This window comes from Aythya ferina (genome assembly GCF_964211825.1).
Source record: "Aythya ferina genome assembly, chromosome: 3".
Taxonomy (NCBI): Eukaryota; Metazoa; Chordata; class Aves; order Anseriformes; family Anatidae; genus Aythya; species Aythya ferina.
Window position 1 is genome coordinate 61987104 of NC_140298.1, and position 27692 is coordinate 62014795.

The 27692-nt window shown below is 43.3% G+C and overlaps 1 protein-coding gene across 1 annotated transcript; it reads right to left on the reverse strand.

The window, feature by feature from the left end:
• Positions 1 to 55: 55 nt before the first annotated feature.
• LOC311433566 (gamma-aminobutyric acid receptor subunit rho-2) lies at positions 56 to 27633 on the reverse strand. Its single transcript, XM_084512810.1, has 9 exons — positions 27470 to 27633; positions 23383 to 23489; positions 14623 to 14690; positions 11573 to 11796; positions 9355 to 9437; positions 7704 to 7844; positions 7270 to 7422; positions 5544 to 5740; positions 56 to 3733 (listed from the first exon to the last, which is right to left on the reverse strand). Exons 1-9 carry the CDS (start codon positions 27580 to 27582, stop codon positions 3425 to 3427), a joined length of 1395 nt encoding a protein of 464 aa, XP_084368936.1. The 5' UTR covers positions 27583 to 27633; the 3' UTR covers positions 56 to 3424.
• Between the last annotated feature and the right edge of the window lie 59 nt (positions 27634 to 27692).

Below are 27692 nucleotides of genomic sequence, written 5' to 3' on the forward strand. Positions count from 1 at the left end.
AATCACACTTTAAGGTTCACACCATGAAACGGACTCATTTCCATCCTTTCCATTTTCTGTTTTATTAACAGGTTTGATTACAGTGATCAGCACAGTGGTTTGTACCCCTTGTACAACAGGTTTAGCACCAGCATTCCTCACAAGCTTTCTCAACATGTCCTTTTTCAGAAGGAAAATGTGAGAGAACCCATAACTTTTATTTATGGAATAACTTGCGAATGCCTCATTTCATGGCCCTTGGCTGTCAATAAAAGACTTTCTTCAAATCAGCATAATCTGTAACTTTTCTTGGGCATAATAAATGTTAATTTACATACTATATGTTACAATTTCACATATGTACACTATTTGACATAGGTACACATCCCAGTGTCTTCCTTTGTTATATGCTACCCGTATATACATTATACATATGTGTACTTATATATGTGTGTATATATATAGTTGTTGTTTTTTATTCAAAGACATTATCTGATTAGACAGTAGTAAGAATATAATGCAGGCAGACACAGAATGATTGGAGCCAACATTTTGTCTCTTCGTGGTTGGACCAGGTTACTCAGAGATGGTGTACTCATGGGCTTTATTTGCCCAAATCCCTTGTACACTTCTGAAAATCCTGTCCTTCAGTAGGTTAATTGTCCAGATGCTCAGTGCATCACAGAACTGGGTTGCATCCATCCAACAGTGGTCAGAGCCTGGCTTCAGGCACTATTTTTCAAAATATTGGTTGGATGGATCTTGTGATTGTACGTTACTGCCCGTGAAGTCTCTTGGAAACCGGGAGAGATGAAAAGTGAAATACATTCTCAATATCATACTTTAATATTTGCTCTAGCTTCGTGCCTAGCCATATCCCTCCTAATAAGCAGAAAAACACATTTCATAAGCTGCCTGAAGCAAATGTCTTGGTTTTATTCACAACTGTATTTTTAATCTGTTGTTTTAATGAGTAATAATTATAAGCAGTGCCCACAATAGAGATTTTTTTTTCCTTTAATGGAAAAATACTCCTCTTGATGATGTTGTAGGCTGTATAATTGTGTCTGGTAGAAACAGATGTGGATGTTTCACCACACACCAATCTGTCAGTCACGTACACAGGCGTGTACAATAACGGGAAGGTTCAGGAACCATTACTGTGCTCCACACACATGCTAGCTAAGCCTTTCAGCCCCTCCTGAGGTAGGTAAATGTCATTGCCCCCCATCTTCCAGATGGAGAAGCCGAGGCACCGGGAAGTTGAATGGCAGCACTGGGCCTGGTGGTGCAGGCCTGCCGGTCTCCTGCAGCGCATGGCCCCAGCAAAGGCCCCTGCCTGCCCTGCTCCCCTGCCCCATCACAGTGCTGGGACACATCCTGCTTTAACATCTCAAAAGTTGCCTAGGCTCTCTTTTAATAGTTTTTGCCTCTTCAATGTGGTTATCCCCACTTGTTGATGACAGAACTGTCCAGCAGGGTGTGGTAAATGCTGATGGCTCCAAGAGAGAAATGTCAGGCTGGAGGAGAGGACAAGGCTTCCTCTCAGACACTGTCCTCTCCATTGCTTCCCTTCTCTGTAGTGACTTCAGGGCTGTGTTTTCTTGCTTTCATGACCACACAGGACTCCGTAAATGACAGTTATTAACATGGCTGATGAAAAGGGTACACCGTTCTTAATTTAATTACTCTGATCAATTTTGTTTCCAGTAAATCAGTGTGACCATCGGTGTGACTTAGGCAGCAATATTTGAGGCACAAGGAAAATTCTGGGTGTTGTTGACAGCCTAGAGTTGACAATTCCCAGCCCACTTCTACATCTCTTCAGATTTAAGATGTAAGATCTACGGCGACAGTAAGCAGGAAAATTCACACACCAACGAACAGTTACAGTTTTATTATTTGTTTGTTTGTTTCTCCTGTATTAATGTGATTTAGATGAATCTTCCTGGCCCAACCCTAGTCTGATGTGTAATTGAATCTTATCATTGAATTGCTTTCTAACTTCAGTCCCAGATCTTCATACTTCAGGCTCTGCCCATCCTGCTGAATTTCAGCTTGGCAACCAAATGCTTTGATGAATATAATCTCCTCCACAGCCAAAAAGCCATGGTGTTTTTTTAAAAATAAAAGGCATGCAAATTAGTCCATCATTGTCTTGCTGCTATTGTGTAGAAACATTTGGGTTTTGTTATCAGTGCTGTTAGCAAAGGAAGGGCAGATATCACTGGATGGAAAATGAAATGCCAAGCTCTGTAGTTGGTTACAATGCTTTCCAATAGCTTCAAAGGACTTACATTGACCTTGTAGCCAGAGGCCAGATAGGGTTTCACTGAATCCCACAGTATTATCCTTGCCACTTCAGTCTCTGACATGTCTATATTTCTGTGGAAAGAAGTTCTGACAGGCATCTCTCCCACTTGATCCAAAATCCCTAATCAGAAGGGCAATGTGTTGATTTGGAGAGGCATGTCGGGATATACTTTTTCTCCGTGGGCTGCGCTTTCCTCACAGGGGTGAGGAAAATCTTTGATAGTTACCTGTGCTTCTCTCAACAATGTTTTCTACTTCTGAAGAAAATGATGGTCCCAGAGATGATGCTCATTCCCATGCAGCGACTGTTCATGCTCCTCACAAGTTTTCCTTCTCATTTTAGAGGTGAGGTGCTACGTATCACGTGCTGCACTTAGCTTATATGGAAACACATGCCTAAACCTCCCTGTTTTCATTATGCACATACCCTGGGAGCCATCTGCTGTGAATTCATGGGCTATGAATTCATTGTTCTGTTTTATCCACTCACTCAAACATACCACCTGCACTCTGTAACCAGCCCTATGGATCCTCAACAGCCAACAGTCTTGCTGGTATCGTAGTAGGTCCTGTCCAGAGAGAACACAATTTCGACCCTAAATGGATGTTTGACTCATAAGTCAATGGAAAGAAACATGGTATTCATAAGCCAAATAAAAGTCGTTGGTCAAAGAGAGATTTTTGAAAGGAGAGACCTCATTCAGACCCCTTTCAGGAGATGCACTGCCCAGGCCGCTCTTTGCAAGTTGCATACGTCAAATCCCCCAAGACAGCCTGTGTCAACGCACTCTCTGGTTGTCCATTGCACAGCAGGCAGCTCCAGTGTTGCCAGCCCCAAAGATACATACAGCACCTTTTGAGCAATCAATGAGCACATATTTTCAAGTATGAGAAACAGCATGTATCACAAAGCAAACGGGAGCTGGGGAGTGGGTTGGAAAGCAACTGGCACAGCAGGCTTCTCCATGATGTGCATGGAGTTGCCCACTGGCACGTGTCCTTCACTTTACCCGCCAAAACAGCTGTAAAATGTTCAGATTTCTGGCTTTGCATCCAAACTGAACTTAAAAAAGAACCAACCAAGAGAGTTTTGTAAATGTCTTTTGCTTCAGTCATTGCTGTGCAGTCGTGCCTAGCTAAAGACAGACCAATATATCAAATTAAAAAATATATAGGTGCCTGGAAATATTAATCTGGAGTATTTATCAATTGCATGAGTGTTCTGGATGATGCGTAAGCCCACATGGCCCTTCAGGCCTCTCTTCCTTGATGAATTAGATGCGTTGCTCATGGCTAAGTGCACAACCATCTTTTCTTGTTTTTCTTCCTCTGGGACCATCTGGCTTCTTGTATATCCTGCCAGGCTGTTGGCATCAGATTCACTGTAGTTTCCATCCAGCATCATAGTTTTTGAATGAGGTATTCCACATGTACATGGAAACTAGGAACACAAACAAGAAACACAGCTGAACACTGGAAGAGCACATTAACAACAGAAATGGTGTCTTTCTTTTAAGAGTTTTCTCAGCTAGTTCTGTTCAGCCTTGCTATCTTGAGATTCCTTGTTTTGCATTCTTTGTGCTTACAAACATTCAAAGGCAAGATACAGTTTTATCTGTGTCAATGGGTTATTCAGTACATGTTATGGAAAAAGAGCCAAGTTCTGTTTCACAGATAAATGCATTTCCTGTGTAAAACTGGTTTTAAATGAAGGCAAGATTCAGTTAGAAGTCCAGTGTGAAATCCCAGCTCTGTTTAAGTCAATGTCAAAACTCATATTGATTTCAGCAGCGCCAAAGTGCATCCCACAGTGAATACAGGTAGAATTTTGAATAGCAAATACTATATTCGCACAATTAAAATCTGTATGTTTTCTTTCTCAGCAACATGGATTATATGAAATATGAAATATGAAATATGAAATAAAAATGGATTCCAAAACCTCCTTTCTGTGAGGGGCTGCTGCCTCTGATTCCCCACAGATTGTTCTGTCTGCTTTCCTCACCCAGTAACACTTTGCCTCCAGTTCCCTCTTCTGCCAGCTTTGATGGTTGGATTATTCAAGGAATTGTTTATATAAGTTCAACTAATGTAGTAAAGGATATATACACACAAATACAGTATATTCAGGATACTATTGGAAAACTCCACACTGAAGACTTGCTTCTCAATTTAACCAACAGCTTGTATTGCTTACTGAAAGCCTGGAAAATGATTTATGAACTGTTTTCTGTGTTACAGTCATAACCAAATGCTTTGATAGCAGCAGATGGTGTTAAGAAAAAAAATCTGACAAGTTTGTAGCCTGTTTGCTCTAACACGTTAGTCCTATCACTCTGGGAACTTTTTGGAGCACTTCATGTGTACAGTTGAACAACTGGGTTTTAAGACATACTTTATGCAAAGCAGGTGTACATGCAACTTGAGGGTTTTTTTGTTCCATAAAGAGATAAGCTTAGTTTTATCTCTCTTCAAAGATAAATCGTATCTCTTTTATCCTCCTCTCTCAAACAAAACAACAAAAAAAAAGGAAAAAAAAAAAAAAGAAAAGAAGAAAAAAAGAAAAAAAACAACCAACCAAACCAAACCAAAAAAAAAAAAAAAGGAAAGAATTATGTTAGACACTTTATCATCAACTGATGACAGATCTGGGAGATGGTGGGTGGAAGGGAAAGCAGTTAAAGGCAGCAGGCTAATTGTTGCAGGACCTAACAGAGAAAGAAGTACATTCTGCAGATGTACTTTTAGCCCCCAGTTCCCTTGTTGCAGTTCCTTTGGTTTAATGTGCTGTGTGCTGACAGTCACCCAAGTGGACAAGGGAGCCTAATGTACTAGAAGGCCACCTCCACACAGTCTTAAATCATACCTGTCTCCACAAACACATACACACAGAAGGACGCTGCATAATTTCACCCTGCAGCAATTTTAGTCTCTGTCTACATCAATAAATAAAATACTGCCAAAGAGTGTCCCTAGGCATGGGAGCTTAACTGACAACACTACTGAAGTGTCAGAAAGGTCTCTGGCCTCAATTTTATCCAGGCCAACAAGCTCCAAAACAATCCTGTGTTTGGTTTGTGAATTCGCTGGGCACTTTAAAAATTGTGAGCATAAACTTGGCTGTTAGAGTATGCTTGGTCTCACAGAACAATGCTGCTAATACACCTACTGAATGCAACAGAAAGACCATGCCAGCTTTAAATATAAATGAATAAATAAATAAATGGCTAAGCAAGATCAGTTTTCCTCACCTTTTCCCGGAGCTTCCTCTCCTTCCGCTCTTGCACAGTGGTCAGGTAATTCACGGCCGCATATTCCAGCACCGAGAGGAAGACAAACACAAAACTGACCCACAGGTAAATGTCCACTGCCTTGATGTAGGAAACACGGGGCATGGAGGCGTTCACCCCCGTGATGATCGTGGACATGGTCAGCACGGTGGTGATCCCTGGAAAGAACCAAGAGAAATAAATGTTACTAGCTGATCCAGTCCATAGGGCTTTTGCCTCAAGAAAAAATAGAATTATGCTCTACAGAATGTTCTGGCAGATAATAGATGTGAAGTATTTGTTGATAAGTATCTCTTCTGGTGATGCAAAACTGCTTTACCACCTGCACTTTGTGCATATGAAGGGCTGAGTTTCAAGGAAACTCAGAAAGCAATCTGACCTCTGGTCACAGCAAAAGAGGATTTGATCTAAGTCACGGGCACTATAACAGGTGTGCAATGAAGATAAAATTAATACTTTTAATTGTGTGGTAGAAAGGTTTTATATTAAAGAGTGCAAACGAATGGCATGATGTTTTTACCTCTAATACTTTGCAGTTTGAGCAGTGGGAATTAAAAAGTTTTGAAAACCACCCCCATGCTACCTATACAGATGCGTGCATGTGTAGCTATTTGTATGTAAATATATGTGTGTGTGTGTGTCTGTGTGTATATATTTCAATAGATATAGATAAAACCCTGCAAAATAGTATATGCTTACTTTGGGTAGTCATGGAGACAAAAATATTTACAAATTGTCAAAGCCACTTAGGTAGAGAAATGTAGCCAAAAAGCATTGACAGCTACTTCAATCTTTTCAAAGTAGTGACCTCTGCAAATACAGTTAGTGTTGTTCATTTTATCATCATTTTCTCTTTTATTTCTTCCTTTTTTTTTTTTTATATGCATTGAACAGACTTCTTTCAGTGGAGTAGATTCTTGGCTGCCTCTTCTCATATGTTTGCTGCAGTGCACAGCTTTCTAATTGAGACAAGGTGTGGGGCTAAAATACTGTTTTATGTTTTTAGTATTTGAAACCTTACATATCAAAATTCAGATATTTTTCTTTCTCTAATCTTTGTACGGAGTAATAAACAAATCATTTATTTCTATTCTCAGATGAAAGCATTTCCTCCAGCTCTGGCAAAGACAAAGCTCCTCCTGATGGGTCTTCAGATGTCCAAAGATGCAAAGTGGTGTATGCAGGATTTTCAAGCCTTCTCCTTCCCACTCCTTCAAATGAGAGACATCCCCACTCCAGAACCCCTGGATCCTCAACACAAGGCACACTTGGTTGAGAAGACACACACCTGGGCAGGATTCTGCTCTGGATCCAACTCTAGGCACTGATGAAAGCTATAACAGAAGCCTTAACCTCTGTTCAGGTGCTTAAACTGTAAAACATGACCCTCACTGACAGCAGCACGCGTCTCAGCACTACAGGACTGGGCAATGGGATAAAATCTTGGTTCACTGACGCATGAATTATGAAACCTCTCTTCTCTGCCCACTTTTCTTTTTTAAACCACAGCTCTCTCTGTCCTGAACTAAATATAGAGGATTGCTTGGCAATGACGGACAAACTGCAAGTTTTGCAAGATATTAATCATCAGATAAGAGACAGTTGCTTCCCCAAAAACTTTAACAGTTCCCTTTCCTGCCAAAACTTTCACATTCAAAGATTTTCACACAGTCGGGATTGCTCTTACCCAAAGAGACTCTGGCAGGTACTGCTCGGCGGTCAATCCAGAAGGACACCCAGGACAACATGACCATCAGAGTGGCAGGGAAGTAGGTCTGGAGCAAGAAGAAGAAGATGTGTCGGCGTAATGTGAAGTTGATGTAGAGGCGATTGTACCATCCTGTGAGAAAGGAGGAAAGGCAGAATCAGTGAGAACAGCCCAAATGGCAGGTGCAGCCAGGCAAGATCTTCCTTTTGATCTTTCGTTTCTAGAGGGTAGAGAAAAGGCACACTGATCCTTCAAAATGTGAGTTGTCCGGACAGTGGAGGCTGCATTTCAGTGTCACACAATCCTACAGGAGACAAGTGCGAGAAGGAGTTGGACAAGAGCCCTCTCACTAGCAGCCAGTATAGCATTAGCAGTAGCTTTAGCAACAGCAGCAAATCAGAAAAGTCCAATACCTGTGCTACTGTAGAAAGCTAGTCTTGATGTGGTGTGGAATTTTTGTATCAAAAACTGAGACAAAGAAATCTTCTCATCCGTTTTCAGAGATTCATTCCCATTTTTCCAATACAGCATCAGATCTTCATCAGTGTAAGCATCTTAGGGAAAGAAAAAACACAATGTAGTGTGGTTTTAGCTTGGAGGGGGGGAAAAAAAGAAAAGAAAAAGGATTAATAGATCTAGAGAACAACAGACAACAGATTAACAAACAGAAAGTGGTCTTTAATGTGAAGCAATACCACAAAAAAGTTTTCTAATAACAGTGAGTGAAAATGATCTTACCATATGATATAGCAGGGCAACAACAACAAAACAACATGGCATCCTGATTCAGGGAAACACATTGTCTTTTTTACTCTATATTGGTAAAACTACAGGAAAATATGATACTTTTCTGAGCATCACTTATCAAAGATCAAAGTATTGCTAACTCATGAAAATAATTCAGGAAATAGCTATGCGTAAAATGGCTGAATTTAGAGGAATGGGGAAATGCAGATACCTCAAGCTGTCTTGGAATGACAATGGCAAAAAATAACAAGTGTGATTTGAAGCAAAAATCTAGAAATGTTTGAAGACTGTAAGTGAAAATCTTAAGGAGTTATTTGATATATTTGGTGGCAGGAATGGGGAATGAAGGGGTTGTCAAGGTGGCTGGGTGCTGGAGCACAAGGTGTAGGGGGGTTCCACAAAATCCAAAGCTGCATCAAAGGATTCTTTCCAAGCAAGTAAAAGGCAACTTTTTCATGATGAGGGCAGTCAAACATTTGAATATGTAGCACAGAGAGGTTGTGGAGCCCCTATTACCTTGCAGATGTTTAAAACCCACTGAGACACAATCCTCAGAAAGCCACTCTAAAGTTCTCCCTGCTTTGACCATGTTTGACCAGCTGGTCTCATTATCAACCTAAAAACTAATATAAATTATTGCATAATTCTGTGGTTCTATTGGTTCTAAAGGAAAATTTCAATTAAATGGCTGAGAGGACTTCAAAACAGTTAGACATAAGTCTTAGCCCAACCTGGAGAAAGTTTACAGAACAGCCATGAAAATTTTACTGTTCATTTTCTCCACAGAACAACTCCTTCCCAAAGAAGCTGACCCCAAGCCACAGAGTTTGCAGGATCACAATTATCATACATTAGCCACGTGGCTGATGAAATTTAGAGAAAATCAATGATCATTATACTCTACTTTGTGCTGTGACACTTGAAGGCACCAGCTGCCAGTCAGCAGCAATGAACAGAACTCAACTTCTCCCCCAAAATTTCTCATCAGCAAGCTGCTGAGAAACAGTATATATTGAACACTTCTATTGATTTTGTTTGTTTGTTTGGTTGGTTGGTTGGTTGGTTTTTGTTTTGTTTTGTTTTGTTTTGAAAGTGCCATCTACCAAAATTCATACAAGAATGCTTTCTGTGCCAATTCCCATGTCTTGCAGCATAAGGCCCAGATGTACAAGCCAATGAGTCAATACAAAGACTATCAGTGACTTTGGTGAGCTTTTTTTTCAGGCTTTAAAATAGACTGTATTCTGAAACATGTCCAGTTGATGTGAGTGCAGCAGCTCTGGAGCAGGCCTAGCTAGGAACACAGGTACCACGTACAGCTTTCCAGCTCCAGAGAACACGTCTGAGAGTCCAGGGGGAAGCGGCTGAAGTCCATGTTGCACATGGCTGTCACTGTGATCCTAGGAGGCAAAAACGAGAAAGGCTGTTTTCCATGAGGAGCAATGAAGGGAGAACATTAAGACACACAGGCAATTTTACATCTTTAAAGCCAGCAAAAATCCCCAAGAAAATGCCTAGCAATTCTTCAAGTAGTAGGGAGATGGATTATACTCAGAAACTCCAGTGGAAACTCTAATTTCAATACCTGTCAAGGAACTAAAGTACTGTCTTGGACATTACAGTAATACTAATGTCAATACAGATATTTCCACCATGTTTTATATCCAACTATTTCCCTAGAAGGCAAAAACAAAAGAATAACTTCACCATTTGTGTGTCAAGGTCTTCTAATGTCCAGTTTGCTTAAGGTTTCCTCATTTTCCCTTTGATCACTCTCCTCTCTAGTCACACCAACTAACCAACTAACCCAAACCTGAGGAGCATGACCAGCCTTACTGCAAGACAAAAAATTCCTCCAGTATAGATATTATTAAGGCAAAAATAGTTTATTTCTGTCCTCAGACCAATTCTTTATATCTGTGCAGTGCATTTCTGTGGCAGGGGGTGTAAGATGGGTGCAGCTGTATTTCAAGGCATGAGATTTGCCTCTGTTAAGTTCACATCTTAGCTAAAGAGCTGCAAAAATCACAGCTCCAGTTTTTAAATGAGTCCACTTGTGCAGAAGATTTTGTAACAGGTTTTTCAGTGGGTCGGTGAACTTGCTCTCGTGGATGGTTTTGCAGACGAGCTCCCAGTTTTAGTAGGGGCAAATCAGCTGTGAGTCATCATTACAGAAGCTGACTTCTTTTGGCTGTGACCATTTTCTAGATTCGTTGCAGATGTCTATAAACAGCTGTTCTTTTGTTCAAGGGACCGTGATCCAAAACCTACGTATTCATCACCCCAGGAAAGCACATGCTGTTTCTTTTAACTATAAACTAGAGCAGAGTTTTGCCATGTGAGCCAAACTTAAAAACTTCTGTGTGGTACCTTTGTCCTTTCCAGTTCCAATAAAGTATCTTTAACATCTTTAGGTGCTTAGTTGAGTTGTGAGCAGTCAGACCTTTCATGCAATAAATGGCTTCAAAAGAGGGAAAGTGTTCCTAGATGTTTGGACAAGATGGGATTTTGTAGCTCAGTAGGACTCGGCAAAACGGAGTGCCGTTATAGTACATCACTCTTTCTTACACATGTTTCTTTGTGGTTTTAATAATTTGTCGAGGCTTTTTCAAATAAATTAGAACTGTGTTTGGAATATGGATCCAGTGAACTCTAGGGCACCCTGGTTTGGTTGGATATTGTCCTACTTAGGAAGATATCATACACTATGCTTATTCTTTCAAAAGAAATAGCCCCCTGACTGAATTGAATAAATAAATAAAGTAATAAATAAATAAAAACACTTTCATAGCTTTTGAGAAATATTTTACCATAACTAAAGTGAGTAAGTTCCAGAAAGGTCCTAGAAAGGAAATCCTTGTGCCATGAAACATTAAAAGGTCGCTGTACATTGAGGGCAATTTTCCTGTCCCGGGGAATGTCCTTTTGTCTGGGTTCTTTATTTTTTCTCCTCTGGCAGCGTATTTTTCTTTGCGTCCTTTTTTGCGTTCATCTGAAGGAAATGCAATCAGCTGGGCTGTGCCTCCAGATTCTTCCAGCCAACAAATCTGCTAGAAAATTGGGGACTCCAGTGTGTCTTTAGTACTGCTGTTTCAGCTTCAGTAAACTTAAACCTTTACATCAACATAAAAATGAAACAAACAAACAAACAAACAAAAACAACCTTTTTCCAGACAAACAGGAAGCAGAATAGGATAATTATAGAGGTCACCATCTGGTACATCTGCAGCTTCCAGTTTAATCACACACTGACCCCAGGATGAACATCCCTGCTTGACTAAGCCTTCCTCTGACTGCACAGACTTAGGGGAATGCTTCCCTCAGGGAGATTATCCTGTTACTGCCCACAACGTGGTCTTTCGCAGTGTCCTGCAAAGCATCTGGTACTGGAGATGCTGGAAACGGGGCTCTGCATCAGCTGTGGGAGCAGCAGAGTCAGCAGCAGCAGTTTTGGTGGTCATGGTAGCCACATTGGGAGCAAAACTCACAGCATAGCCCCAGGGAGCGTCCAGGAAGCACGGGGCTGTGCCCTTACCTCATGCTGTAGAGGACGTGCCCGTCGGGGAAGACTCGCAGCATGATGTTGTCTGTGGTTGTGTCGTGAATGAAGGACCTTTTGGAGTGCACGAAGAAGACATCTGGAACCCAGATCTTCTTCACCAGCCTGCCATCGAAGGTCATGCTCTTGTTGGTGGTGCTGGGGAATGAGAGGCGCTCGTCCTTCCAGTAGTGCCTCAGGTACAGAGTCATGGTGAAGTCCTTCAGGAAAAAGGGAGAGAGCCAGAGAGAAGGCTGTCAGAGCTGCTTTTCACATCTAAAACACACCAGAAAGAAAACTCACTCCCAGCGGGCAGATGAAATCCATCCCCTCTGGGCTTCTGCTTATTTTCTGGAGCAATGCTCGTTGTGAATAGATAGTTCTGACAAAATAATTTCAGCCAAAACAAGGCATAAATCCACAAGCAGTGGATTGTTGTGCCCAGGAAGGCGGTCCTGAAGGAGACACGAACATGCCCTGAGAGAAGCACTGCCCTGCTGGGAGGATTCTTCAATCCCAGCAAAATTATCTTCAAGGACTATGGCCCTGAGAGTATGTTGGAGAGGAAAACCTTTCGAAATAAGCTTAATGGTCAGGCTAAACGCTACGTAACTTACCCCTAAAAGAACTGAACTGTTGCAAGCAGCAGCCAAGCGGGGGAAGCGTTTTCCCTACCAAACAAGCGTATAAATAAAGCTCTCTACTAAGCTCATTGAGGGGGCAGGAGCTGCAGACACATGGAGGAAAACATCTGCTTGCTGATCCCAACCTGGCAGCTGCTGCATTCAGAGCTGCATCTACTCCGTTATGCTGAGAGATCAAATACACTTTTTTCTTTATATTCCCAATTAAGCAAGTGGTTACGGGAGCTGTAGCTGTCAGTCCTGGGCAAGCAGCAGCCCAGGCTCAGATCTCTTCCTAACCACTCAGCAAATGCGTTTTAAAACCACCACCACCTCCTCCTTTCACTGACGACAAGCCATCATCTAACCCGACTTTCCATTTCAGAGGGCTCCTCTGGCAACACTCTCGCACTGCCTGTGGGTTTTTCAGGAATATATCAAATACATCAATATATGTACACATTTGCAAAGCTGGAGGACACCCCAGCTTCCTCTCCGACCACAGTGGAGACCCACCAGAGGGTCACTTCTGCTCGTCCATGTGCACTGGCAGCTTGTTCCCTTCTGACCAGCACACATGCTTGCTACAAACTGAAACAAGGGGGTTATGTCACAGCCCATGAGTAGGAAAGTCCCTTAGGAAACAAGTTTTGTAGAGAACCAGGAGAACAATAATACCTGCTGGAGGCACAGCAAGCATACAGAAGTACACGCCCTGCATCTGGCAGCACATTTTGTGTTTGTGCCATGCTCTGGGCAGCCTTGAGAGCATCCCCCACTATCCCACGTCAGTCCTGGATGGACCAGTACCATTTTTAAGACCACGTGCTTTAACCAGCCGTGGCTGCTTTCCTTGGCATGCAGTGTCTTGCAGGTGCAGCAGGTTGTAGATGATGATACTTCGGTCTGGTTGCTTCTTGGCACCAAAGCTGGGGTAGGTAAAGGCTGCCTGACCAAGGCCAGCCAATTTCTAGGACCGCTAACCTTCAGAGGGCTTCAGAGAAGCCCTGCCTGCAGCGTGGAGATGGGGAGAGCAGCCTGGTGCACACACAGCCAGCCTGGTTCCCTGCCCATGCGGACAGCTTGTTGTCCTCTCCACAAACACCCACTCACCTGCTGGGACAGACCGCTTGAAAAAACAAACTAAGGTAACCCAGGCTGACCTTGCAGGGCATCCTTCCACCCCAAAAGCAAGTCAGCAGCTGCCGTGGGAAGTGCTTGTCCTGCGCTGGGAAATGGGGATGCAGAGTTATTGTAGATAGCTAAGGGAAAGAGAGCTGGCCTCACAACTTTCTGACGGGCAAGATTTCTGCTGAAATCAGACACTCCTCAGAGAAAATATTGAAAGCTATTTACTTGTGCTACATCAGCCTCTGTGCAGCTGTGACATTGTCCTGGTATATTAATGCTCCAAATCTTGCAACAGCCTTTTCCTGTGCTTACAGCTCCCTCACATGCTTCATTGCATGCATCCCCCAAACCCTCTCTTTCAATAGTCGGGCAGGCAAGCCCCATTCTTGTGAAGATGTAATTGCATTGCAATAGCAACCTAAAGCTCTTCCCTGAAATCTTCATATTTTGCCTGGACACCTCCAGATATGGTGCCCAAGAACGAGGAGGAAACAGCAGGAGGAGGAAGAAACCAAGAAGCTTCCTCTTCTCCTCTATGTTCCCCTTCCCACTTTGCTTTCAGTCTTTTTATTCCACTTCCTATATCCAAAACCAGCCAAACAAAAGGAAAATGCTTGCTCCTTTCACTAAAAACACCTTGAAAACAGTTGAGGGTTAAACTGCCTATATCATTTCCTTTTTTTAAGTAATAAAAAACAAAGATACTGAATCACAGCTGAACTCAGTGCAAATTTATTGAACAGGGACAGTGACTGAAGAGTAATTCCCCACCACCAAATTCCAGTTGGCAGAAATGGTTCAGCTCCCTCCTGACAGTTCCCAGCCATGTGTCCCAGCAAGGTTACTCCTAGTGATGAAGACACAGAAGCAGCTTTTTCTTAACTATGACACCAATTTATTTTTCTAACTCACCTCCTCAAATCATGCATTTGAAGCAAATGAACACAAAGGTTCCCTAAGGAAGAAAGCTCTTGGAAATAGCATGGCTTACATGAACCTGACCATATACTTTCAAATATTCATGTGCAGCTGTTTAATTTTTTAGCTGTGATAGAGTCTTCATAGCACTGATTATTCTCCTATTTACAGTCCCTTTTTCCTTTGTAGTTTAAATCTTCATCTGAAGGTACAGAGATAAGCCTTTAATCACCACCTGGTTTTAGCAAGTCTCTTTGTATTTGCCAAACACTGCCATCACTTTCATGTGACCGATAATTTGAAACCCGTTGAATTTCAGGTGGGAGGGACTTTTTGTGGCTAGGAATAATCGAGCCTTAAAAGAGGATTACGTACCATGTCAACCTCAGAAATACTGTCCAAACTTTCAACTTGCACATCCACCCCAACAGGAATTGCAGGGCCTGTAGGAGAATGAGATTTATATATGTAAATAACTGTTCTTTTATATCAGCTGCATTTAATTAGCACTACAAGGTAGCGTGCAGAACATTTCTGAGCTTATGGTATGCTTTCCTGCCCATGATCCTCGAACAGGGGGGCAGGGAGCAGAGTCAGTGAATGACAGCAGTGCGAGGCCCTTGTGAAATGCTCGATTCTCTTCCCCTTAGCATGCACTCTGTCCAGCTTGGATAAAACATCTGCATTTGTTCTTAAAAGCTGAGCCAGCTCATTGTACATTTTACATCTTTATACGAGCCAATTTAGCCCCAAGAACAGGGAGCTGAGAGGGAAAAGGTGCAAGCAACGAGATCTTCCTTGTGGGTTTCTCATTTCTTAACAACACGTGCTACATTAATCCCTCAAGAGCCCATCACCATTTTCATTCATATGACCCACTGATGATGTTAAGGGTTTTTCACAGCTGTTCTAAAGTTAGCAACCAGGGAATTCACAAAGAGTAAATGAGCAGAAAGCATCCCATAATACAGGAAAAATCCTCTGCTCCTAGAAATGTTGCATCAAAATTTCACTGTAGACTGCTGCAGCTCTGCAGATGTGTGGGACTTGCCCAGCAGAAACGAGGCATCTAAGAACTATGGTGGCCTTCACGAAGGTTTGCAAGGATTTTTAGGACTTAAATGTTGAACCTGACCAGAAGCTACATGACAAATAAGAGGGACCACAATCCTTTTCTGGATCTAGATCAATATTTGCACCTGTTGCATCCGCACAGGCCATCGGTGCTGGGCTGGGTGCAGGCAGCCTGCAGCAGGCCCTGCGGAGCAGGCCCCTGCTCCTCAGCACCACCAGTCCCAGTTTAAGTGACTGCTGCCCCCAGCAGTGAAGCTGAAACACAGCCAGCCCAGCACCTTCAGACGATTCCTAAATGCTTACAAATGCCTGCATGTCACAGTCAGACACACTGCCGTGCACTTTCCCTGGCTCTATTTTAGCTGCTTATCCACTCCAAGGAATCACTGGAGGCCAAGGAAATTGTCTCCCTGCTGGTATTCAGTTCTCTTTCTCCCACATACTCCCTGAAACTGGGAAAACCCACAAAGCCCCTGCTTGCATCAGGTGCTGAAACGCAGACCTGGTGTCACAACTGCTTCCAGCAGCAGGGCTGAGAAGTGCTGATGGTTATTCCTCTTGCATACAAGGCTTCACAGTCCAGGAGTGCTCATTTAACAGGTAGGAACAGGTCCCCAGATTACACTGGCGACAGCTTTCAGTGGAGGGTGAAGTCACATAGAGTATGGCTCAGCTCACCAAGCCCACAGAAAATTAACCCATCCAAAACCAACATCATAACTCATCAGAGAGAAGCAAATCCACAGCTAAATCAGAGAGATCTTTTCCTTGGCACCCTTGTCACGAGTCCTCCTGACTTGCTCCTTGCCTTGGGAGGAGAAATGGCTTAGGTCCCCTGCAGCTGTGTCATTCCCACCGTGCCATCCCACAGACAATGACCAGCACCTGGCCCTTCTGCCACACCACAAATTCGTCATCTCCTGGTGTGACTGGAGATAGCAGTGGCTTTGTTAAGTGGAAATACCATGCCAATAGCCTTGTCCTCTTCAGTCGAGTAGTTGTGGAGGAAGATAAGCCTTAACAAGCAAATGAGTTCTTTGAGTGCTGTTTTTAAGGAGTCTGTTGGTTAATTCTGGTCCTTTCAGTTCACCTAAGAAGTGATGTTACATCTCACTACAAACCCTGCCTATCTTACACCCCACAGCTTCCAGACTACAAGAGGCACTTTCTGCGTGTGGATGCTTAATTTAGCCGTCTTTCAGGAAATTGCCAGCCATCCAAAGTCTATTTACTGCTGCAATTTCCGCGCTTGACTGAGCGCTAATCATAGACTTAAAAACAGAAAGAACACCAACAACAGAAGAACCCTGCCACGTTGGTGCTTGTCCCTCTCTTCTGTTTCTTCCCTATCTGCACTTGCAGATAAAAGACCATGTCCATGTTCAGAAGAGACAATTCTCTTTTTTCATGTTCCTGCAACAAACGTTTAGCTCAGCTCCTAGATAAGCAGCAGTTACCTCATTGCAAGAGAAAAGCCCAAGGTTCATCCTGAAGCTGCCGTGACAATTTATTATTTACAGTTTGTTAAAATGAAGTGTATCCAGTGTGAAGTTGGACAGTCTGGAAGGCCCTAGAAAGAAGAAACTTGAGGCTGTGTTGTACATCAGTGAAAGTAGTTTTTTCTTCCCTGCAATTAATTATTAATTTGATGGATGATAAAACAAGGAGTAGAACAGAGATGGAAAAATTTTTTGAACTCTGTGTTCAGACACGAAATCCTTAACTCAGTACAAAGATGACACTGTAGAACTTACTGATCAGTGGAAATATTTACTCTGCCTTTCTTTAGCGCACTCCTACTACAGGCAGCAGGAGAAACCATTGGTTTTCCCTTCTCCTCTTTCAGCATGTGGGGCCGAGGTGATGAGAAAGCATGTAAACAGTAAGAAAGGGATGCTGAGACACCGAGACCCCAAGGAGGAAGCTACAACAAGAGGCTGGGCTGGGCAGGATGAAGGACAAATCAGCAAGTCCCTTCACCAGGTGATGGCTATAACTAATAATGATGATTAATTCAAATGATGATTAATGCTAATTGCTGTCAGTGTTACTGCAAGGGTGACAGGAGGAAGATGCTGATGCTTGGGAGTGAAAGAGAGCAGGCAGCACAAACCACTGTGCAAATAGAGCAGTGTGCAGCACGAGCTAACTTGTGTAGGCAGAGAGGGGTGAGTGAGAGACAGAACTTTAGGCACGGACACGTGGCATGCAAGGGATGTGCACAGAGACATCACCCATGCTTGTACAGACTGAGAAAGCGAGGTGTGAAAATGAGATGCTTTGTGAGATCCTGGGAAGACTTTTAATCCTGTCTTTCTGCTAACTAAATTGTTCAACCACTGGGGCTCCAAGTTCTTCCCCAAATTCATCGCCAAATGCCACCAGGGATGACTAAACTGACAAAATCTCTTTACTGAGAGGGAGCAGAGGATGAGGAAGGTGTGAATGGGAAGGGAAAAAAAGCTGAGATTGCACCTGGCACACCGAGCAGGTATACAGGGAACAAGTAACTGGCACCAAAAGGAAAAAAGTCTTCATCACCTAGCGTTTACTTCTCATACACAATATTTTGTCAATATTTTTTTTCCTCTTTTTTTTTTTTTTTTTTTTTCCCCTTCAGAGATGGGAAATACAAAGGGGTCAGCTTGGAGATCACAAGCAGGAAAAGACCTAGACACTGTAACATTGGAGGCATCTCAAAGATCAGGCTTCTCTCTAGCACAAGTGATAGGAAGCCAAATGGATTGCAAAAGTGGTGGATTTAGCCAAAGAGAGGAAGCAAGGCTGCTTTGCTCAAAGCCTGTAGCCCAGCAAGGTTTGCAGATCATGCTGAAGGGTCTCTGAGAAGCGTCAGCCAAATTCATGGAGTTATTCAAATTAAACATGAGCTCAAGTATTTATAGATCAAGGTCTAGAGATAAATTGTATAACCTTGACATTTCTTCCAGAAACAGCAAACATATCAACATCAGTCATCTCCATCACTGTCCACAGCAATATCTTGCATAACACAAATCCTAATTCAGCAGGACTGACACAGCCAGAAAGGGGAAAAAAAAAAAAAAAAAAAAAAAAAAAAAAAAAAAAAAGTCAGACTCCTACTTACAATACAGAAATGAACTAATCTATATCCATCTATAAACTATTCCCCTAGCATCTCAAACACGGCACAATGGCAGCTTCTAAGCAACCTCAAGACACTTGTGCAAGTCATTAGCAAATTTGACAATATTACCATCGAAAATTGAAAACTGGAGATCATCTTTTTGAAGAAGATATTTACATTTGCCTGTTGAGAGGGGATTTAAGCAATCTGCAGCGCAATCTGAGGCTGATGAGAGCACTTAGGATTTACTTGTGATATGTCTTCTGTGAAGACAGGCTGAGGGAGCCGGGGTTGTTCAGCCTGGAGAAGAGAAGACTCCAGGGAGACCTTACAGCGGCCTTCCAGTGCCTGAAGGGGGCTACAGGAGTAATGGGGAGGGACTCTGTCAGGGAGTGGAGTGATAGGACAAGGGAGAATGGCTTTAAACTAAAAAAAAAAAGAAAAAAAGAAAAAAAAAAAAAAGAAAAAAAGTAAGTTTATATTAGACATTAGGAAGAAATTCTTTACTCAGGGGTGGTGAGGCCCTGGTGCAGGCTGCCCAGAGTAGCTGTGGATGCCCCATCCCTGGAGGTGCTCAAGGCCAGGCTGGATGGGACTTTGGGCAACCTGGGCTGGTGGAAGGTGTCCCTGCCCATGGCAGGGGCTGGAATTAGAAGGTCTGTAAGGTCTGTTCCCATCCAAACCATTCTTTGATTCTGTGATATGACAGAGCACCATTACACCCCATCACTGTAGATGTACACCTTCCAAAACTGCTCCAGTAACATCTTATTTCTCTAAATTCCCTTGTGACAGTGTCTTTGCCTCATACCAAACTTGGGTATTAGAACGACACGGAGGAGCCAGCCTGTCAAGGCATTTGTGGCTCTATAGGCCTTTATTCCTTTGCCAAGCGCATGACCTGATATCCTGAGGACCAGTGGTGAGCGCACTCCCTCATTTCTCTTCCCTTTGCAGAAAGGTGCTGAGTTTTGTGACCTACTCTTCAACAAAAGCCACTAAACATTCAGCTTAGGTGCTGCCCATAGCAAAGACCCAATACAGAAGGCCTTTAACAGAAGATTCACTTTGCACCTGCACTCAGTGGTCAGATGGGGAGAACAGCCAACCCAAAGCTCAGACACAACAAGCCACCATTTTGTGTGGGTCCTGACACCAAGGTGACTTTGTGGCTTGATTCACCTTGCAAAAACTCCATTTGAATGCCAAACTCTGTCCCAGGGTACACAGGACATCCAGTCTGGGGCTAGGTAACCTCTCAAGGGAGCACAGAAAGTTTCCACAAGTCCAGCTGAGGAACAACTTCAGAAGATGCCTAATGTCAAAGCCTGTCACATCCCAACCATCTTGGCCTCTAAAACCACCCACTGAGGAGCAGCAAGAACACTGCAAAGGGCCAATCAGTTCCTCACACAGCAGAAGCAGGCACTGGCCACAAACTTGATGTTGTTTTGTTTTTGTTTTTGTTTTTGTTTTTTAACACTACAGCAGGTTTTGGAAGATTGGGGGAAACGTGCCAAGCACCGTGAAAATGCCTTTAGACAGTTTTCCATTCCTGTCCTGAGACTAAAGCTTCGTGACATCTCTCATTTATCTCTTTGGCAGTGTTTTCAAAGGCTTGGTGTGTTTCTGTGAGTCAGTTTCTCCCTCCCCTCCTCTATCTCTGAAGGACTGAGGCAGACTTAGGCCCCGAGATACAAATATCTACATGTGAAACAAGCAGGTCTGAGACTTTTTTCTGCTGCCAGGGATTTTGCAAATGCCTAAAGTCTTGTAAATGTTCCTAAGAGATCCCCAGGCTGTAAAAGCCTTCAGGGTTCCTGCGTGTTTGTGTATACATAACACACAGGTGTGTATATTATGTCTGGGGCCTTCATGCACTCAGCAGCTGCCACAAACTCACTGATGGCCTGTCATCGAGGGAGAGGTGAGTTTTATTCCAACCCCATTGTGTCAGTATTCGTGACACAAACCCCAAGTGAATGGCTGATGCTTCATTCATCCCACCACTCATCCACCCTGACAGAAATACTGCCCACGGAGGGCAGCGAGGACAGGGCGGTGGTAGGCTATCAGGCTACGAAGAAATGTGATAAAAGTACAGCACGGGGCTGTTCCTAGGCAAAAAAGATACGGCTATTTTAAGTATCATCTAAAGCTGCTTATTCACAAGCTCCCTGTAAAATACGAGATGTCATAGATGAAATGCTTAAAATGGATGTTCAAGGAAGGCAGCAAAACAAACATTTACATAATCTTTAAATATTAATATTAGTAAATAATACCTGAACATCTGCTAGCTCGTACAAGGTCACTGACATGGAGATAACTCCCCAAGGGTCAAACCAAACACAGTTTATTTTAGGCTGTGGACACTACTTTGGGCACCAGCAAAGCAAAAATCTTTGTCATTTACCACCGTACCCAATGGCCTGTCTCTAATGGGCTGAGAGCAGGCGGGACAGCGGTGCTCACTGGGCTGTTAACAGCACAACTTACACAACGCTCGCCTGCTCGCTTGCTCTCCACAAAATATACTTCTTCTTGAAAATCCTTTCACTTTCCTCTAATGTTTTTCTTCTGTTTCATCTTGCACAGCCTGGTCACAGCTGTGCTGGGCTGGCAGCTTGCTGGCTGCCCTCTGCAGACCAGCAAGCATCACCGTAGGCATGATAAAGAAGCTACAGGGTCCATCCCCTTTTTATAGCATTCATGAAGTTGTAGGCTGGTCCACCAAAATTTTTGAAGGCTAGCAGCCTTCAAAACAGTACATTATTTCACTGCTGAGCACATTATTTCACTAAGCTTCAGAACCATCACATTTACAGTATTGGATTTTATTTTTTTTTAATAAACTAACATATTCACAATTTCCTTATGATGTGGTTGGTTTATTTTTTCCAGTTGAGCTGCTTTTTCCCAGTTGGAACATAACATCCCAGTCCCAGCACACTGTCACAGGGACAGACTCTCCATTAGGCCATGGCCCCTGAGCTGCCCTCAGAGAGAAGAAAATATCTCAGGGCAGTGACCAGTTGCAGTCACACACATTCCAGTGGCTCTTCTACACTGCTTCAGCAGTAAAAAGGCCTTCTTACTACATGCAGGTCAGACTACTTCAGTTTGACTGGCATTACTGCAGTAAAAAGCTGAAGGAACTCACAGTGCATAGCAAAACACCCCGTGTAACTGTTTATGTCTGCTTGGTGTCAGCTAGGCACAGAGATAATCCTCATGGGCTCCGTGACACTGAAAAACAGTAAAAATGAGATGTCTGCAGAAATACTGTGCAGTGATGACACTGGACATCAAAATCTACACCATCAGCACAGCAGAACAAAACCCCTCGTATTCCCCTGGTGGACCCCAGCATGGCTGAGGTTGGAAGGGACCTCTGGGAGTCATCTTGAACGTGCCTCTGCTCCAGCAGGGACATCCAGGGCAGGCTGCCCAGGACCACATCCAGGAGGCTTTTGTAGATCTCCAAGGAGGAGGCTCCAATGCCTCTATGGGCAGCCTGTGCTGGTGCTCTGACTCCTGCACAGTAAACAAATGGTTCCTCGTGTTTAAATGGAGGCTCCTGTATTCTAGTTCATGCCCGTTGCCTCTTGTTCTGCCACTAGGCATCACTGAGATGAGCCTGGCCCCATCTTCTTTGCACCGTCCCTTCAGGTATTTCTGTACATAGATGAGAACCCCCTGACCCTCCTCTTCTCCAGGCTGACCTGTCTGAGCTCTCAGCATTTTCTCATTGAAGGAGGTGTTCCAGTCCCTTCATCATTGGGATGCTCACAGCATCCCAATCTTTAATGATTAGGGTTTCTAATGTTTTTGAGGCACGTGCTTTGAAGCTTTTCTCTACTACCTGTGCCACTAGAAATATTATCTCTCTATACTTTTGTGTGTTTGTTTACCAGCACCTACAACTGCATACAACCTGGCTGGAGAGGAGGTACCAGCACTGAGCCATGATCTCTCTTTCCCTAACCAGCTGGTGAAGAGACCCACCTTAAGCAGCACGTGCAGCCCCCTCTAAAGGAGCAGGGATGCCCAGTGCCTCCTGAGCCAGCTCCCAAACCTCAGCCTGGAGGTGGATTTGCATGTCTGGGTTTGTCACCAACCCCGCCCAGGGGAGATTTCCCTCTATTATACCCTGAAGACAATTTAAGGCAAACTCTTCTACTTTAGAAACTGGACAGGGTAACATTGTGCTTCCTTTGAGAAGGCTGATGACAAAGGATGCAGTATCAGCCATTTAGCAAAAGCTTTAGAAAACTGTTTTTAGCTCTGGAGGGGCTTGGTTATTGAACGAATCAGAAAAGGAGGCCAAGAAGGATTTTCTTGCTGGTGTATTACCACATTTTTCATCCAGGCACATTTTCTGGCACTCCCCTACACCTGCAGTAGTGACCCTAGAAAGATCAGGTGAGCATGTTCCAGTAGCTGGATACAACACGAGACAGAAGCAAAGGTGATGGAGGCCTCCCTATTGATCCTGTGGTTGCTCTTGTGGAGTCTGAGACAAGATTTCCTCTGGACAAAAATACTTCATTTTTTCCTAGCAATGAGACCCACCTAACGAGCTTGTTACTATGCAGCTCAACCGAGTCAACTGAGAAGCTTTTTGTGACTTCACAGCTACAAGTGGACATTAAAACCTGCAGCTTGGTCGTCTTCCCAAAAGAGGGAAATACCTGCCAGGAAGCTCAGTCAGACTCTGGGGAACACTAGCACAAAGGAGCTGGCGTTAGCAGCAGGAAGGAGTGCAGCTGCACAGAGCGCAGAAGGCAACGGGGAGGGGGTGAGGCCTCTCTGAAGCACCTTGAGGTATCTCCTGAAACCATACACATCCTCCCCCTTCACACTGGTGTAAGAGAGAGACATCTAACTAGAGGCATGGTTATTATTTTTTAAAATAAATGAGCATGAAATTAACAGAACCACTTTGTTCTTACCTCCAAAGGCTGGCCGCATGGTGAAGTCATGGTCATCGACTCTGAGAAGCTGCTCCGTCTTCCCTTTCCGAGTTTTGGTCACGTCGTGATTCTTCTTGTAGATGTGGCTGCAAGAGAGAGCAGCGGCTGATTGCCACCTGCCAGGATTCACGGTCCCTGCTAAGGCTGTCGGTGCTACGGTACCATGAGAAGGATGATTTTTTGGTAGGGGTCACACAATGTCATACGTTATTCTGGGGCTATCTGCCCCATGAGTATCAGCTGCTGGTGCAGACACAGAGCTCTGTCTTCTGGCTTTAAACAGTGACAAAAAGTCACTCATTTCCATCCACAGCAGCAGGAAAAGAGTTTTTGTAATAAAGAAGTCAGCAAGATACACTTCACTTTTCTGAATATTTAGGGGGAGGTATAAAATAATCAACTCTTTATTTGAAGATCGGGGATTATATGAGGACAATAGAATAAGGATGAAAGCTAGCCCCTGGTGAAAGCCACTGGAGTGGCAGAAGTGGATAAGCAAGCACTTTCAGAAAACCCCACTCAGCAGCCCTGGCCGTGCCCCAGTGGTGCAGGAAGGAGGGCTTGAACCATCAAATTCCTCAACCCCTTTGCTCGAGGCGTAAGTTCTGACACAGCTGTAAATGTTGACACAATATATAACATACCACGTGTCAGCCACTTAGTAAAAGTGGCTTTTATTTATTTTAAACAATAAATAAAAAGAACTACATACAAAAGGGTTAAGATGCATTCGCCTGTGTGGGAGGAATATTACTGGCTGGTAAACAACAAACATCTTGGAGACAAAAATAAAGGGATTACTCTAGTAGGTACAAAAAGTAAGAGTAAATTAGGATTCTAATCTTGATCAAAAATTCAGAGCTTACAAAACAACCTCCACTCTTATAAGCATGGCTGTGGAAAGCCTGTGCATGTGCTCAGGAGTCATTAAAATACAAATCATGATGCGTTTTTTGGAAAACCCAGGGCTGCTGACAAAGCACCCCACCCTGCCTCTCCTGCAAACTGTCATCGAAGAACGATCTTACCACGTCTGCTCAACTTTAACCCCTGCGGAAAGACCCAATAGTGGTGAGACACTGCTCAGGGCAACCTCTCTGTCCAAAGGGTGAAAAACCAACAACAACAGTAATAAAGCAGTAAACACTCCGATAAAACTTTGGATCACATGCTGTACGAAAAACCCTGACAGCATCATAAGGCCATCGTGTAAATCGATGGCACAGCCTCCTGGCAACACCAAGCTCCCATCAACTCATTTAAAACCATCAAAGGGCACACAGGAGTAGCAAAGAAAACTCGGGGGACAGAGGGGCTGGGGACGCTGGCAATGGTTTAGGGAGAAGGTGGAGATATTCAGGAGCTTCCTGAGAAAGGGGCGGTGTTTAACAGCCACCACACAATCATCAGGTCCTCCCCATCACTGCCCTGCACATCCCGGATGATTCAAAATTTACAGATGCAGAGGTCTGTCATCTAATTACGAATCCATTTAAACCTTTTACAAAGATTTTTCATAGAGTAAATCCAGTGCTCGCTGTCTTTAACATATCTGATTATAGGTTTGGCAGGGTTTCTTTCTGCTTTCTTCATATGCTTTCTGCAGTGTACAACTGTTCATTTAAAGCCACCCACCTTCTTTGCACTTGACTCTCCATTTTTGCTTGGCGATTAGAAGAATGTCTTTTAACTATAAATAAGTAATAATAAAAAAAAACTGTTCTATTGCTGTTCATGTTTTTAGTTTGCTTGGAGTGAGCTTTGTGCTGCTGTGCCCTGGTGGTTGTCTTCTGCTTCTGGGACCCAGCCCAAGGCCGGTGGCATAGCATGTCCAGAAAGTTTACTGAAATCCTCCAAATCGCTACCTGCTTCCAAAAATCTTGGTAGGAGGTCTTTAGCTAACAGAAGTTGAAAGCAACTTCTGGCTCAAACACAGCGTTTCTGCTGGCTGACACGTGAGGCGGGGGTGCGGGAGTAAGGGAAAGTCAGGGGAGCAGCTTCTCCTTGAGCAAGTGTTACCCACTCAGCATGGTGAACGAGGTTCCCTTCCCACAGGGAAAAATAACACATTGCAGAATGTAACACCAAGCAAAAGAAGAGATTAAGATGCAGAGGCAACTGTTCAGCTGGCATTTCTTAATTTGGTTCCAAACTTCACAGCCCTAACTCTGCCACAGCGTGTTCTTGTCCTGTGGAGGCACAGGATCAACAGCTTCTCCATACACACTTAGTGGAGACCTGTCTCAGAGCCTGAAGGAACAGGGAAGCCAAGCACTCAGCAATCCCTGGCAAAAACCTCTACAAAGTGTTCAAGCAGCGAAGGGGAGGCCTGCACTCACGCAACTCAAGCAAGATTCTCAAAACACCATAAAGAGCTTCAGATCAGGTTGATGTATCACATTAAAAGGCACAAAATATCAAACTTCTCAAACGTAGGCTCCCAAACACGGGAATAAATCTTCTTGGCTAAGTCACTGCTGTAAAATAAATCTGCTATATTCCTCATGGTAAATCATCAAGAGAAATACGAAGCAGAAGATGTGATGTAGTTACTAAATAAGGATGCTGTTCTCATTTCTCTTACACGATTAGAAAACCAGCATGGGAACAGGTTGTAATTTGCTTTTACTAGAGCAGGCCACTGTTCATAGCTGATTTAGACACTTTATTTTTTATAGGTAACTGGAAATTTAAGCTATCTATGTCACTGCTCCATACACTCAGTTTGGTAGTATAGCAGAATTCTCTGTATTTAAAATATCATTCATATTTGACACTTCCAAATATTTGATTATTTTATACTTTTAAATAAGTACGTTGCTTGCTATTTGAAAGGATATGTACTATTTTGTTACTGCAAAGTAGATGATCTCTACCATATGTGAATGGTTTGCAAGAAAACGCTAATCTCAAATGCCCCAGAAATAGAAAAATTTTCAGAGTTAAACGAAAGATTTCATTCAATAATTGAGATTCTGTTGAAATCATTGGCAAAACTTCAGACAGCTTTCAGATTTCAGGATCAGGCCCTGGCTGTTTCAGCTTAATAACATTTATGTCACTGAAAGCATATAGGCTACTGTATTTTTCAAAAAAGCTGTATAAATCTAAGAACACATTGGGGACTCTGCTTTCAGTTGTATCACAACATTTCTTTGCAACGTGTGCAAGTAACAACGCTCCCTCTAAAATAAAAAAGTTCAGTGTAATATAGAAAACAAAAACAAAAACAAAAAAAAACAAACACCAAAATAAATAAAAAGATGAAGCTTTACAGCCATAGAGAAGCCATTTAATAAGGATTAACCCAATTTTATTTTTGAGCCCTTGGAACAATGAACAATCTTGTAAGATATAATTGCCCCTGGATGACATAACCACAAAAAAGGATAACATCCTTTGGGCTGTCTGGCAGGTTTGGAAGATTATCTTTTCTAATGTAAACCTCTGGTCAAATCTCAGCAGCATTAAATCTAATAAAGTTTACCAAGACCTTTAACTCTTTCTTGTGCATTTGCTTGACTTTAATATATATACAAATTTTTAATTTCCACATATTTTTTTCAAAATACATCTAGAATTTCACAATTCCTGGGTAATTTTCTGTGTGTTGTTAATGCCGTGCATGCAAAGCAACACCCCAGGTTGTTTGGTGATAGCAAAAGTGAACAAAAGCAGCTCAGACAGTCCGACAGAGCAAACAGCCTCCTCTGGAAACACTTGCGTTGGTCTGACACTGAGGAGCAGGTAGATTTGAACATCTCTGTTCATTGTTCATGTTCAACATCCCCGAATTCTCTCTGCAGCTGGGCTAGTCACACACGTCTAAGAACACCTTTACCACAGAGCATGCAGAAGTTGTCAAGGAGGCTACAAAACCCGCCTCATTAACCGCATCCTTACACAGTTAAAAGCGAATATGGTATCAGAAAGTATTCAAAAATGTGATTTGTGAAGCTGTTCTCACTATAGACACAGACACACTGACAGGGCAGGTTTTAGGACTGTGCAATACTGTACTTATACACCGCAGGAAGAGAAACGTAGGTATTACAATAACCCGTACCTGGCTTTCTGCACCTCCGGCTGGCTTGTCCACCTCCTCCTCCTGTGCTTTCTGCTTTCCACAAGAAGAACCAAGCAGAAGATCAATAAAAGGAGCTTTGTGAAATAAGGCATGCTGCTGGAAGCGGCTAGACACGCCGTGCTGCTGTAACCCACCGCGGCACGAGTCCCCCCGGCTGCGAGCATCGGGGCACCGCTAATTCCAGCATCGCCTGGCTGCCAGC

Coding starts and splice junctions, on each gene's coding strand:
- LOC311433566 (XM_084512810.1), bottom strand. CDS start 27,582: ATGCCTTATTTCACAAAGCTCCTTTTATTGATCTTCTGCTTGGTTCTT. Junction 11,797..14,622: donor GTATTTCTGAGGTTGACATG/GTACGTAATCCT, acceptor TTTTTCCTGAAG/GACTTCACCATGACTCTGTA. Junction 9,438..11,572: donor CACGTCCTCTACAGCATGAG/GTAAGGGCACAG, acceptor TTTGCCTCCTAG/GATCACAGTGACAGCCATGT.